General features: G+C 59.2%; 3 protein-coding genes and 2 non-coding genes across 5 annotated transcripts; 3 read left to right on the top strand and 2 right to left on the bottom strand.

Moving 5' to 3' along the window:
* The first annotated feature begins 924 nt into the window (after window positions 1-924).
* Window positions 925-1,005, top strand: EHS24_008877. The gene has a single exon. It is a non-coding gene; the product is annotated as a tRNA-Ser (tRNA).
* An 816-nt stretch (window positions 1,006-1,821) lies between these two features.
* Window positions 1,822-1,904, bottom strand: EHS24_008878. Its single transcript has one exon. It is a non-coding gene; the product is annotated as a tRNA-Arg (tRNA).
* A 961-nt stretch (window positions 1,905-2,865) lies between these two features.
* On the top strand, window positions 2,866-4,765 carry EHS24_008879 (uncharacterized protein; the record flags this gene model as incomplete). Its single annotated transcript, XM_028624178.1, has 4 exons — window positions 2,866-3,215; window positions 3,282-3,384; window positions 3,431-3,988; window positions 4,754-4,765. 4 exons carry the CDS (start codon window positions 2,866-2,868, stop codon window positions 4,763-4,765), a joined length of 1,023 nt encoding a protein of 340 aa, XP_028475250.1.
* A 3,686-nt stretch (window positions 4,766-8,451) lies between these two features.
* EHS24_008880 (uncharacterized protein) lies at window positions 8,452-12,068 on the top strand (the record flags this gene model as incomplete). The annotated part of the gene is made up of 5 exons (XM_028624179.1): window positions 8,452-8,891; window positions 8,950-9,019; window positions 9,086-9,208; window positions 9,262-9,365; window positions 9,425-12,068. The coding sequence occupies 5 exons, from the start codon at window positions 8,452-8,454 to the stop codon at window positions 12,066-12,068; spliced, it is 3,381 nt and encodes a 1,126-aa protein (XP_028475251.1).
* Window positions 12,069-12,585: 517 nt separating this feature from the next.
* EHS24_008881 (uncharacterized protein) lies at window positions 12,586-13,754 on the bottom strand (the record flags this gene model as incomplete). The annotated part of the gene is made up of 5 exons (XM_028624180.1): window positions 12,586-12,963; window positions 13,013-13,180; window positions 13,230-13,385; window positions 13,444-13,564; window positions 13,654-13,754. The coding sequence occupies 5 exons, from the start codon at window positions 13,752-13,754 to the stop codon at window positions 12,586-12,588; spliced, it is 924 nt and encodes a 307-aa protein (XP_028475252.1).
* Window positions 13,755-13,756: the final 2 nt, after the last annotated feature.

The raw sequence follows: 13,756 nt of genomic DNA on the forward strand, positions 1-13,756 counted from the left end.
TGTTGTTAAATGGGTGGTATGATGTCAAGGAGAAGCGTGAAAGGCGAGTTGTGCAGTGGAAGACGAACGATGTGACACATGGAGAGGACCGTGGGGGCTCGTTTTGTGGTAAAGAGTTGTGCCCTGAGAGTTCTCCTCATCGGCTTTCAGCGCTCTTGAGTCGTCTCCATTGAAGTGCACGTGCGTCGCTTTACATCCTACCCGGGAACTGTTGTAAATAAGGCAGGCCCGACCAAGTCATCGCAACTGGAACTGCTGGCGATTCGCTGAGGGGCAGTATCTGACTGCGGCCCATTTTTGAAAGTTGAATATTGCGGCTGCTGTAGTGGACGTAAACCGTATGGCCTACAGTGCCCAGCGAGGGACGAGAGAGACGGATGCTCGTAAAAACTTTTCCATGCCCATGTTCCATGCTCTTTGTTAAACTGGCCAGCAGCTCAAGCCGGCGACAGCGTCCACCGTGAAGACACAGTTATACAGTTAGTCTGTGGCCAGGATGGAAGATCGACATCCACGCATCGCGCTTTCGTCCGCTGTCACAATGTGTGCCTGGTCCCGAGGGTAGTCTCCGATGTCCCTCTGTGGACAGATCTGCACCGTCACGAAAAGTTTGCACAACCTCATTCAACCGTGTGCCACAATGGTTGATACTCTGACCGTCTCGCCTCCTGCACTCGTCCAGCACGTACACAACCTCTGGGAGTAATAAGAGAATCATTCCGCTCATCTGTGTGCGCGGGCCCAAAAAGACGGGACCAGAAAGATTGGCACGACGCCACTGCCGACACGGCCCCATCGTCCTTCCGACATCTTCACCATCCACTTCAACAACACGTTTTCCGTCATATCTTCTCTTCCAACAGTCCAAACGCGTTTATTCTTTCTGCAGCACACAGCCCTGCATCTGCTCTACAAAACAGGGCCGGCAATGTGGCGGAGTGGTTAACGCGATTGACTCGAAATCAATTTCCTTCGGGAGCACATGTTCGAATCATGTCATTGTCGGATGAGCGATCTCGTCAGAGGTTCAGTCTCCTTTTGCCAGTTGTCCCGACTGGTTCAACTCTTTTGGAGAGTGTAAGGTGAGTGCCTGTTGCCGTGGACGGCATGTGGGGAGGCGGGGAGTGGGTCCCCGCCGACCTTAGGCGTTCCGTGTACCGCGAGCAGGACCTTCCTCGCCAGCTCCCCTCCTCTGTCACGGGGGTGATGCGGGATCTCGTGCTGGACTATGCGTCGACCCCATTGGCCTGTTCTTCACCGCCTAATGTTGGGCTAGGTTGTACACCTAGGCTGTACACGTCTTGGGTGTCGTGGGTGGCGTCTGGCGCCGGTCCGTGTCCTCTACGCACGAGGAGGTGAAGGCTGGTCATGCTCGCCTGTGAGGGTCCGTGATGCTCACCCTTCCCGCCACGTTGCCTTGGCAGCTGACAAGAGCCTCGGATTGGAGCTCAAGGTGCGGTGCTCAATAGGAGACCATACGTGAACAGACAAGTTGTTGATAGGGACTTGCCCGTCCGCGATCTGCCCCCATGTCGGGCTCGGCCCCAAGCTCCACCTTGGGCTCTGTCGCCTGGCGGTCATCAGCTCCACCCCACCGCTATTCATCTATACGACAAGACGCATCGAGTGGAGTCTTCGGGGTGGACATTGTGTAACCGGGTGGTGCCACGAAGCACCCGATCACGTCCCCCGCCGGCCACGAGACCAAAAGTGACCCGTTTTCATTTCCGAGACGTTTTCCAGAGAGCCAGGGACCTTGCGGTGCTGGCTTTCGAGCTGGGGATATCGAAAAAGGTGTGGCAAGCTCTGGAGCTTGCTGCTAGCCGACTGCAGGGGTCGAACCTACGACCGTCTGCGATCAGAAGAACCGAAAACAGACGCTCATGCCACTGAGCTAAGCCGGCTGGAAATGCTCATGTTTGGATGGTCACGTGTCGCCTATAAGTCGCAATTGCTGCCGTCCTAGACCCGCCACAGGACTGCGGTTTGCTTTCCCGTGTTGCCCAGATACTTGGCTTCGCTGTGGTGGCGGTTACTTGAGAGTCTGGATGCAGTACGGCGGCTGGAAGACAAGGTATAACGTCGGTGAGACAATGGGAGATGGAGAAGATGGAGATGATGGACATGGCACCGCACACATGTGGAAATTCATCGCCCCCACGCCCGAACATCGGTAACGTCGACGCCCTGCGACAAAGCACCCATAATCCCACGATCCCACAGCTATTCACACATTATTCCCACACGCCCCAACGAGGACATGTGCATGTACATTTATGGGCGCTTACTACTAGCTACTGGGGGAATGCATGGTTGAATGTCTAAACAGCCTTGGGTGCTGGAGGCGTGCGGGAGATGACATTGATGACAGGAACTAACAAGGTGCCACATTTGTCTTCCCATGCCGTTCCTCTTTGCCATGCGTTTACAGGCGTCCTCCTCAATGATATTGCACAGCAGAGAGCTGGAGGTTGACAGGTTTGTCTCGCAAGCTCCAGTGCGGCAACTCAGACAAGACTGCTGTCACATGTAAATGACTGGTCGACGATACCCAGCTGTCAGGATGTCACGCGTTGATCCCTTCCACTGGCCCATGGTACCTTGATCCTCTCATCTCTGCATATCCCAACGTTACAACTACCTCCATTGGACATCAACCAGGCGAATACCACCTGGTGACAAACTGACAATGCCATAAAGCTCCCTTTCAACAATTCCGTTCTAGTCACACCATCACCCTCCTGTATGTGTTTAGAGTCTTTCCTCTTTTAGTTTTTGGCCCCGTCGCAACATCGCCGTCACCTTTCCTCCTCCACATTACATCTTGCATCCACTATAACCCAGCCTCTCCTCGTCACACAAGCCATGGCAGACAACATGACAGGTGCCGGCCAGAAGCCACACTTATCACAGCCACCCTGCCGTCCCGCAAGAAGCCAACCATCGGAACCACCGCCACCGTTCCCGAACCGCCCCGCCGCTTCCACCATCCCCGTCCCCACCCCCGCCCCCGCCTGGTTGCGCACCGACTGGTCCGAGACGTCGTTTGCAGTTCCCGTGTTCCAAGGCTCGTTTGCCGCCGGTACACAAATGGAATGGGCGGCCAAGAATGCAACGGTGGCTCTCCACGACGCGTATCAGTATGGCGCATGGGACGTCATTGTCAACAAGCCCTATGCCGTCTACCTCGCTGTCTGTGATGTGGTGCTTCAGCGGTACGTGACGCCTCCGAGCTCCCGGCGCCAAGTGCAGCCTAGCTGAATGCATCGTATCCTCAACAGCAAAGACCAGGCGCGCCTCAAAGACAACGGTGACTTTGACCTCCCGTACTGGCCGCAGTGGAAGGCCGATCGCGAGCAGGACATTGACGAGGTGTTTGGCTGGGTACGTACGAGTCGCCTCTTTACGTCGAGCTGACATATGCCCGCAGGCCCGGCGAGACCTTGAGCAACACGCGGGAGCCCTCAGCTACGACGACGCGCGGCGTGTGTGCTGGAGCGCGCTGTACGCCGTATTCTGGGAGGAGTATGACGCCGAGGATGGCCCGCCGCCGACTGAGCAGCCCATTCCAGTGGAGCTCGCCGCGTTTGGCCAGTTTGCACCCCACCCGTCCAACCTCGAGCGTTATGGCTTGGCGATCTACCAAGCAGCTGTGGGCAACATTCTCGACGACCGTGAAGTGAACAGCAGCCTCCGCGACTGGTGCACCAAACACCAAGGCTCGCCTGAGGAAATCTTGAGCCGCGGGGGCAAGGGACTGCGCGGTCTTCCGCCATTCCCTCCTGGCTACCAAGCCCCCCGGCCCCCTACGGTGACCGACGACGGCTGGAAGCTGGTTGTTGAGTTGAATGATGCGCCAAGCGGGTGTGGTCTGGCCATTGGACCTGTAGGCGCAGACCTTGTCAACGTAAACAAGGCCAACGAGGCCATGCGCATCATCCGAGCAGACTGCGCCATGGTCGAACCTCATCTCGCAAAGGTCACCGCCGTTGACCCGTTGCACTGCTTACGTGCAACATTGGCCACCATCAAACGTCCGCCAATATGTATTTCGCTCTATCCCGAATGGGCATTGTACTCCCCCACCGAAGGGGTCAGACTGTTCCCCGACTCGCAAAGACGACACAACCCCACCGTGGGCTCTCGAATGCCCTACGACAGTCGTGTTCACCAGTACAGCCAATTCCAAACGACCCACACTTTCCGCTGCCAACGAGATTCAGCTTGCCGGCCTCTTCATAAACCTCCCACTCGTCGTCGATAAGAATGGCATCCACAGCTGGTACAGCCCCGATGAACCATCGACATTCGCCATCGACCCTCCCGTTCCGTCCATGAACAACATTCCCTCACACCTAGCGCCATTCGTTGTCCGCTCGCTATTAGAACCTCGTTTGTCTGTATCATCCTCGTCGTCTGTCGGTATTGTGATGTATGTCCCTTGTAGTACGTATTCTAATCTCGTTGAGTTATGGGTGTGGGTGCTTGCTTTGAAGCCCACCATGCAGTTGACAGGTCGTTCGTCTCGGTGCGCTAGCCGCAGTCATCCTCGCCCCGGCGTTGTCGTCTTGTCAGTCGTCCATGCCAGTGTCATCGTTCGTCCGCTCGTCGTCTCGTTAACGGTTCCTAATGGGTCACGTGGTTCAGATAAAACGAAGCAAAATGGAATTGATGCAAGCAGTATTGGGTGGCGCGGCACATGTGGGAGGCAAAGAGCCAGGACTGCTCGGAAGGCATGGATACAAGACTACAGAACGGGCACTAGATATACATGAGACGGCGAGTGGCCATCTGGGGTCGTGTTCCCCCCGGTCACGACGAGTTTTGGACAAGGTCCTCAAAACGTCGTGACAATGGTGGTGGTGAACTGTGATCAAGCAGTGTTGTCTTGCCAACCGGAAGGTGACGTCTCCCTTAAGACTTAAGACGGGTACGTCCCACGCTTTGGCACGTCGTCATACAACAGCAGCGCCATGGGAGCCGAAATTGTAGCGAACTGTGTAGCCGCAACCCACTTGGCCGCTTGGCAACTTGCAATGCAACACAGCACGGAACAGGCTTTCAGTGTGTGCACGCACTGCCGCGGCCTGCCACAAAAGCTCTTATCTCCTGCAGTTAGGTGGTCCGCCTGTGCTGTATATGATGCAAGATTCCCTCCATTGCCGGTGGTGCGGCGGTTGGGTCACTGGGCACTGGCCACTGGGTCTCGTCGAAACCAAGTGCAAATTGACCCATTCGTTGGACAACATAGTCTCGAAGGATCTAAGCTGTTGTTCGAGATCAGCGCCTAGCAAGGTGCCCTTTCACCAAGGCAACTGGGACGACGAGGGCACGGCGGGAAAATGACGACTTTAAATGATTTCTCACACGCTGATCCTCGTTACGCCATTCATGTTGCGGCTCCTTGCTTTCAGACACCACCGCCGCTCATGTCTCGGACCAAGGGCCGGACTCGGGTATCGGCAGCCAATTGACCTCTTCGTCGAGCTCCAGCAGAGCTCATACTTGCGTTTGCTGGCGCTCGGCAGGTTGCAAGGAGCGCAGCCATTGAATTGACCGCAGCCCGCTTCCGCCCTTCCCAACGGCTCGGTCAATGACGGGGTCGATCCCAACACCCCCAACTCCCCTAGTCTTGCCAGCGAGGTCCGATTCCGGTACAGAGCATCGCCCGCGGCTGATCGGGTAAACGTGTGGCCTTCAAGCTGGCCTCCAGCACTTTCCAACGACGACTCAAACCTAATTCGGGGGTCACTCCATTAAAACCCGTCGCCCTATCTCCGCGCCCAACCCTTTACTTTTGATGCCTGTTGTCGTTTGTGCGACGCGCGCGCGCCAACTCTTTTCTTGCTCGTCCGGTTCCTTGTGGCTTTCCGCCCGTACACAGGTTATCTAGGAAGCCGCCGACGTCTGCTCATCACACGTCACTGCGGGTTCCCTGAGAGTGCTGCTCGGTTCAAGGGGGGCCTGCTCTTGTCCTGGACGAGCAAAGGGAACAAGGGGGCCTCACCCCCCCCCACCCAGCAGTTGGAGCGCTAGGTCGCTTCTGAATGTTCTCGCAGAAAGAAAGCCACGCAGGCATGTGAATGGGTTGGAGTGAGAGCATGTTTGGTCGTTTCGTCGCACTACTTCCGAACGTTGGAGCGCGCGCGAGAGAGAGAGAGAGAGTGCCACCTACCGCTCAGCTTGATTCGCACAATCGGCCTCTGTTCTTCTCCTCCCCCCCTGTCCCCTGTGCACATGTTGTTGCACGTTTCACAGCGCGATCTCTAACGTGCACTGCCTGTAGAGGTCACTATTCCTGCCGTAAAGACGTACCACTCTCTAGCTGCCTAGCGTTCCTGCAGCTCCCACCTTGGTCGCTGTCCTGCAGGCCTGTAGGCTGTTTATACCGCCACCCCGTATCGCATATGTATCCTGCATCGCAACACACAAGTGCGCAAGTGCCGGACAGGGAGTCGGCAGGGCTGGCTTGGTGTGATGCTGTCGTGTTCCAGGACCCCAGTACCTTGCCTCATCCCATACAGTGGTGCACCACCCGTGACATGCAAGGGCATATGTCGTGCTGCAGAGTTACCAGCCGGAACGAGGGCGACCACACGTTGCGTCCACTTTTCGTCAGCTCGTCGCGGGTCCCAGGCGGTACTGCTGTACCTATGTACCCCCGTGTCCCCCCTCCCGTTGCAGTAGTTGTTTATGCCGTGTGCCAAGCAACCAGAAAGAGCACATGCGCACGTCGGCTTTGCACCGTGCGACACGGCAGAGCGATTACGCGATACGGTCGTCGTCGTCGCCCGCTCGTTCGGTGCCAATCGCGACAACCAAAAACGGTGCTCCCCGTGCACTCCAAAGGCCGTGCTCAGTGGCACAGCTACAACGTCAGCAACACATCACACACCGCACGTGTGACTGGTATAGAGTCCGAGAGTCCCACCGCTCCATCAATACCGCTCCGTCGCTGTCTCGGCGCGTGGGCACACAAGTGCCGCCAAGAGGCGCCTTGACTCTGTTTTGGTCGTCGGGAGGAATGACAAACGCTGCTGCTGCCTCCGCAGGTCGGCTGCGCGGGGATTGGGCACCGTATCGTCGTCGTTCCTCGTCCGTTCCTCTGGCCCCGCTGCGTGCTCCCCGGTGCCAAATGCCCTTGCCCCGATACTCTTGTTTCGTCCAAGAGAGAGAGACAGAGACAGAGACACAGAGAGAGCGAGAGAGAGAGAGTTTGTGCGTTTGCTGACAGACTGGTTTTGTCCCCGTTCTGGCGTCTGGACCACGGACCTGTCCCGACCTTGTTGCAACGATATGGCCCATGGGGTCAGCTGGCCAGAGCTGTGGTATCCTTCTCCCACATGGAAAGAGCCACCGGACGGCGAGCGAGAGAGAGAGAGAGAGCCAAAGAGATGCCATTATGTGTGTATGAAACGGCCGTGTGGTCTGTCCGAATGCATGCCCGTTTGCCCCCCTCCCCCAGCCAGCGTACCAGCGTGCACTGTTCCAGGGACAACCCCCCCCCCCCCCCACGAGACCACCACTGGCCACTGTACGACTGTCGGCCACCCCTTTTACCTCTTGCCGTCTGTCCCTTTTGACCCCCAGTCTTCCCTCTGCACACCCACGCTCTCCACCCCCGCACTCGCCTCCCTGTCCATCGCTGCACAGCGTCGACGCCACGCACCCCGTCGACCCCATCCATCACACTCTCGCTCGCCGAAAAGGGTTTCCCAGCGCAGTGACGCACACACCAGACACACTCGCCGCCGCCGTCGACTCGGCACACGCGCGCATTCCAGCGACTGGCCCCTATCGAACCCCCCTTCCTCCCGGAACACCCACACACACACCACAACTGTATACACGCATCGTCTCGAACACGCACACACAAGCACATCGACACAGATTACATTCGCTGCCCCGCATTTCCGCAAGCGAAATACAGTCTAGCCAGAGACCAGACGTCGTTTGGTTCCACTGTTTCCGCGAGAGGACAAACAGGCCGACAGAGAGCGCCTTGTTCCGCGCGGGGGGCACCACCACCGATTGGACGTCTCATTCCCGCCTCGCCATCGCTCCATCTCATCTCTCTTGCTCATCCACACCCTCCATCGCCGTCACTCCCGCTCCCGCCTCAACACCCACTCCTGCTATCCCGACACTCCCACACCCCGCATCCCGTCTCCGATTTTAGCGCGCACGCAGCCCCGCTCTCTCTGCCCCCTCCGCTCTATAGCTCACCACCGCCGCCCCCTAGCACTCGGTCCACTGTCGCCGCCATCGCTTGAAGGCTCTATCGAAAGACCATCTCTTGTTTGGCACGCTACCCCTACCACCATCCTCCCCCCCCCCCAACCACTAGCATCTTGACCACCCCATCCCCCACCGGCAACGTAGCGCCTGCCGCCGCGCCCGTGTTGCGTACGCCGCCGCCCCTACCCGCCAAGCCGCCCCTCGCCGCCCACAATGACGGCCCACCCACCAGCACAGATGGCGCACCGGCTCACTGAGCTGCCTAGCGCACCGCCGTCCCCATCCTCGGGTACGCGTCATCTGTCACCGTCCACTTCGGCATCGTCTCTTGGCAGCATCGGACAGCCTGCCCCCGTACTGACATTCAACACGGGGCACGCGCACAAGCCACACCTGTCGTCTGTCGTGGTGCCGCCTACCCTTGAGCGTCGAGGCTCTAGCAGCGGCGCAACCGCTAGCGCGCCCTCTTCGGCCTCTGCGTCAAAGAGCGGCAGCTTCATCGGAACATCGCGTCTCCTCTCACGACACAGCTCGGCACGCGAACGCGAGCGTCCTGTCGGAGGAGCCGGTGCGATAGCTATGCGCTCCCACTCGGTCAAGGGCAAGGGCCGCGAAGATGACGGTGGCCGCTCACCGAACTCCGAGAACGAAGTGTACGTCGCCTGTCTCTCCAAGCCCTCCCACAGCCATATAGCTGACCACACTGTTCAGTATCGAGACGCCCCAGCTTCGCCTAGACCGCGACCCGGAGACTGGCCGCAAAATGATTAACCAATACCTGGTGAGGCTTCACTTCACCACGCACTGGCCCGCCGCCGCCGAACGCCACGGCTGACTGTATTTACAGGTTCTCCACGAGATTGGACACGGCACCCACGGTCGCGTGCGTCTCGGAGAGGACACTAGCGTGGAAACCGACGACGAGGACGCCCTTGCCACAGGGTCGGCACCGCGTCCACGGCAGCTCTATGTGAGTGGCGACGGGGATGGGGAGGAGGTTGAGCTATTTGCTGACAGCTCCAGGCCATCAAGATTGTCGAGAGGAATCCCAAGAAGAAGCGTCTGGCAGGACTCGGGCGTCGCGATGGCAAGCGCAACGAAGGCGCCAAACGCGTGGCAGAGAACGAGTGAGCTCGCACAAGGAAGGAAGTGCAGGAAGTGCAGGTACTGACCACGGAACTCTAAGGATCCGAAAAGAGATTGCCATCTTCAAGAAGGTTCACCACCCAAACGTTGTGCGAATGAAGGAGATTATCGACGACCCAGAGTCGAGCAAGCTCTTCATGGTGCTCGAGTACTGCGAAGGCGGCGAGGTCAAGTGGAAGGGGCTGGATGGCACACCTCTCTTGACCCTTGCCGAGACCCGCAAGATCTTTCGCGACACGCTGCTTGGTCTGGAGTACTTGCACCACCAGGGCATTATCCACCGTGACATCAAACCCAGCAATCTGCTCATCTCTGGCAGTCACGTCAAGATTGCCGACTTTGGCTGCTCTCACTACTCTGAGGCTCTCCTGGCCGCCTCGGCACAGGACGGCGAGGCGTACGTCGATGACGTCGAGCTTGCAAAGACGGCCGGTAGCCCTGCCTTCTTTGCTCCAGAAATGTGCTACTCGGAGCTTCCCGACGACCTGCCAGCCCGGTCACCGAATGCTACCGCCCAGCCTGACGGCGTCCCAACCTTCACAATTCGCCCTCCATCAACAGTTGTCGAAGAGAGCGCACATCGCAGGTCAGCCGACGAGATGCCTCCACCCCCAGTATCCCGCCCCGTCTCTGAGATTTCCAACCCTCGTCTGTCCGTCTCACGCTCCATCTCCACTTCCACCGTTCCCCGTGGCCGCCCACGACACCCCATCACCAACGCCATTGACGTGTGGGCCCTCGGCGTGACACTCTACTGTCTCCTGTTTGGCAGGACGCCATTCGACGCCGCAAATGAGTACCTCCTCATGCAGGTGATTCCGACCGTCCAGTATGAGGTTCCAGCGACCATGGGCAAGGAGTGTATCAGTGCTGGTCCCAGTGCCGGTGAGCAGGCCAGGGAAGCACTCGAGCTCTTGTCTCGTCTGCTCGAAAAGGACGCTGCGAAGCGCATGACTCTTGAGCAGGCTAAGCGTCATCCATTCACCCTGCGCGACCTGCCAGACCCACAGACCTGGCTGGCCAAGACGGACCCGCACGCCCAGTCGTACGTGACTGTTACCAACGACGAAGTGGAAGCCGCCGTCACCCGCCACAGCAGCATCCGCGACAAGTTCAGGCAGCGGTTCAAGACCATTAGCCATCGCCTGGGTTTCTTCTCGTCGAGCCGTAACCGTAGCCAAAGCGTTACCGACTCAGAGGCCAACGACACTGGATCATCGGGCCCTGATGCGCCCTCGTCAACGCGGCGGGTGGCATCGGGCAACGATGTGCCAACGACTCCTGTCAACGGCGGTACCTTGGCACGAAGGTTGTCGCTGCTCACACGTGACCGCTCTCGTGCAGAGTCACCTCGTCCGGGACTACTTGCCTCGGCGCTCGAGCGCAGCCCGCCAACCCCGCACGATCCACTCCCGGCCGACGAGCATCTCCGTCTGCCGGCCGCTGCGGGCAACTCTGCCGAAGCCACACCACGACAGATGCCTTCGTTGACGTCGCTGGACAGGTGGCGCGCTGAGCGGGCCGAGATGCGTGCGGAGGGCAGCCCCGGTGGCGGTGGAGGCAGCAGTGGACGGCGCCAACAGTCCATCGACCTGTCCGACATGCGGCCACGCTCTGGGAGTACTGCGTCGAGCTCGACGGGTTCCATCCTTGGGGCGCTGAGTCGCAACATCTTCAGCAGGGCCAGTGTTAGCGGTGTTTCCGGTGACATTCCAATCGCCAAGCGCCAATCAATGCGCTCCAACGGCCACCCTGGCATGCGGAGCCGTGGCTACACGGGTTCCTCCGCCGAGGCAGACGACAACGTCTTTGCCTCCTCTGTCGACTCGCATGCCATGCACGCGTCCAGTTCCACCGACGGAATGCACGGTGCCGAGTTTCTGCGCGGCAGGAGCTACGACGACTTTCCCAGGCGGCAGAGCATGGATACGTTCGAGTCGGGCTCGCCGTCCAGTGTCGGCCACCCGCTGCAGGCCCCGTCGCCTGACCGCGCAAACGGCTGGGACCGCTTTGGCCGTCCCGACTTTGGTTTCCCCCCGCGACGCGGCAGCACGTTATCCGAGGACATTCGTCCCGTCATTGAGGACGAGGAGTTTGACTGGGAAGGTGACGTCCCAGACTCGGACGACGACGAGAGCAGCGACGGACTCGACGGTCTGCCTCAGGGCCACGGCTTCAAGAGCGCACCGGCCGACTGGAACCTTTCAGAGTCGGTCGTCTCTTCCCTCGCCCGCAAGGAGGCGCGCAACTCGCCCACTGCCTCTCCCGTCCGCCAGCGGATGCCGCTCGGCGCTCTTGGTGCTCCCGCCACCCCTGGTGCCAACACGGGCGGTGCCGGCGACGCCCAGTCGATCCTCCGCCCCACTGGTGGCATCGACATGTTCCGCCTTAACACGCCAGGTGGCTACCAGAGCTACCCGGGTCGTGTCCCACCCAGCGCGTACCGCGCCAAGTCGCCCCTCGCTGCTGAGCCGGTACACATCTACCCCGCGTCGTCTGGCGCCACGACTCCCGACAGGTTCCAAGATGCGGACGAGGACGACGACGACGGGCTCGTCCTCGGGATGCGGCGAGGGAGGAAGGGAAGCACCCTCAGCAGGCACAGCAGTGTCAACCGCGGCGGCCGCGCCAGTCCGTCCATCATGGGTCGTAGCCCACAGTCATCGATCGCGTTGAGTCCATGAAACCGAATTCCAACACCAAGATTGTCCCCCCACCCCCACCCAACACCACCCACCAACACTCTTAACTCGATCAAGATCATTAAAACACCATCCTCCAGTCACAGATCATAGATTAGATGAATCCATCTGCATAGAGAACAGGCACGGGGGACAAGGGAGGCTGAGACATTTTGCTGCTATGTAGTCCGATCACGCTGACATTGACCCATTAACTGCTGGCACGTGAGAGCCAGAGCGATTTTGTCCTTTTGCGAGCCTCATATCGTGTCCGTGGATCCGTGGCTTGGTCCTGTTCTGGATTTCGGTTACTGGGGGTGGCGGCATGCTCAATGTTTGAGCTTGAAGTGCTCACTCAGCACATGGCCATGTGACCATAAGCAGTTCTCAGGATCTCAGGCCTTTACGAGGTAAGCTTTTGAGAACGGCGCGCAGAAGTTTATAGTCATGGCTTTAGGCTGATTCTTAGCCTTTCTGTTTACATAAAAGAAAAACCCATGCTAATGGTATAGGAAACGCTCTAATACTCGACATCCATCTCGCCGTCGTCTTGCCTCACCGACGTGATTGCGCTCACATCCACCTCACGCTGATGGGGCGGCGCGTCGCGGCCACCGCTGCCACCCATGCCGACGCTGCGCTCCTGCGTTGGCTCCCGAGAACGCTCCCTCTCGCTGCGTTGCTGCACTGGAGCGCGTGGCGCCTTGCCGGCCTGCTCCTTCAACCGCTGGAGCTTGACCGTGAGGTCTGCCATCTTTTCGCGGTTCGTGTCGGCCGTGCGTGCCGCGTCCTCCCGTTCTGTCCGCAGCGCGTCGACCTCGTCCGCGATAAGCGTATCGACGCGTGCTTGCCGCTCGCGCAGGGCGTCCTCCTGCTCGGGAACAAGGACCTTGGGGAGCTGTGAGGTGTTAGCTGCAATGTACATTACCCTGCCACAGAAAGCTTACGAAGAACAATGGTGGTGCAGCGGAATCGCCAGAGTTCTTGCGGGGACCGCGGGCCAGAGGGAGTGGTGCCGAGGGATACAGGCCGCCTTCTAACAGAGGCTCGCCGTTCTCGCTCGTGGTGAAGAGGTACTTTGAGGCAGTGCGCAGGGAGCTGTGACGCGAAGCGAGCTGCAAAATGTCAGCTACAGAAAGCCTCTGGAGGCAGCCGACAGCTTACCGCAATCTCCTTGTGCTCAAGCACGTAGGTCGCGTTCTCCGTTGCGATCCTCAATGTCCGCAACTCGCGCTCGGCGTTGGTAATCTCGTGCTGGGCATTTGTCTCGGACGCAATCTTGGCCGCTATACGAGCTGCCGTCTCCTCGCGACGCTTGGCCTGTGCAAAGGGTCAGGTGAAGGCTCGACACGCGGGTCCAAAGCATGGCTCTACTCACCGCCTCGCTACCGCGTTTGCTCTTGTCGTCGTCCTGGAACTTGCGCAGAGTACCGAGGATGTTGCCAAACATGCGCTGGCCACGCTTCTTGTCCTCGGAACGGGTATCGGTACGCGCGCGCCTGGGGAGGAGGGGATACCGTCAGCCAAAGGGGAAACAGCAGGAGCAAGGAAGATCCAGATCGATCTTCCCTCGTTGCCCAAAACTCACTTTGCAGGAGCGGGCGCATCGTCGGTCCGCATGGGCGACTTGGCCGGCGACTTGCGGGGTGAATTGGAGGACTCGGCTTGCGCTGCGGGCTCGACATCCATGG

This window comes from Apiotrichum porosum, assembly GCF_003942205.1.
Source record: "Apiotrichum porosum strain DSM 27194 chromosome Unknown scaffold_8, whole genome shotgun sequence".
NCBI classification, from domain to species: Eukaryota; Fungi; Basidiomycota; class Tremellomycetes; order Trichosporonales; family Trichosporonaceae; genus Apiotrichum; species Apiotrichum porosum.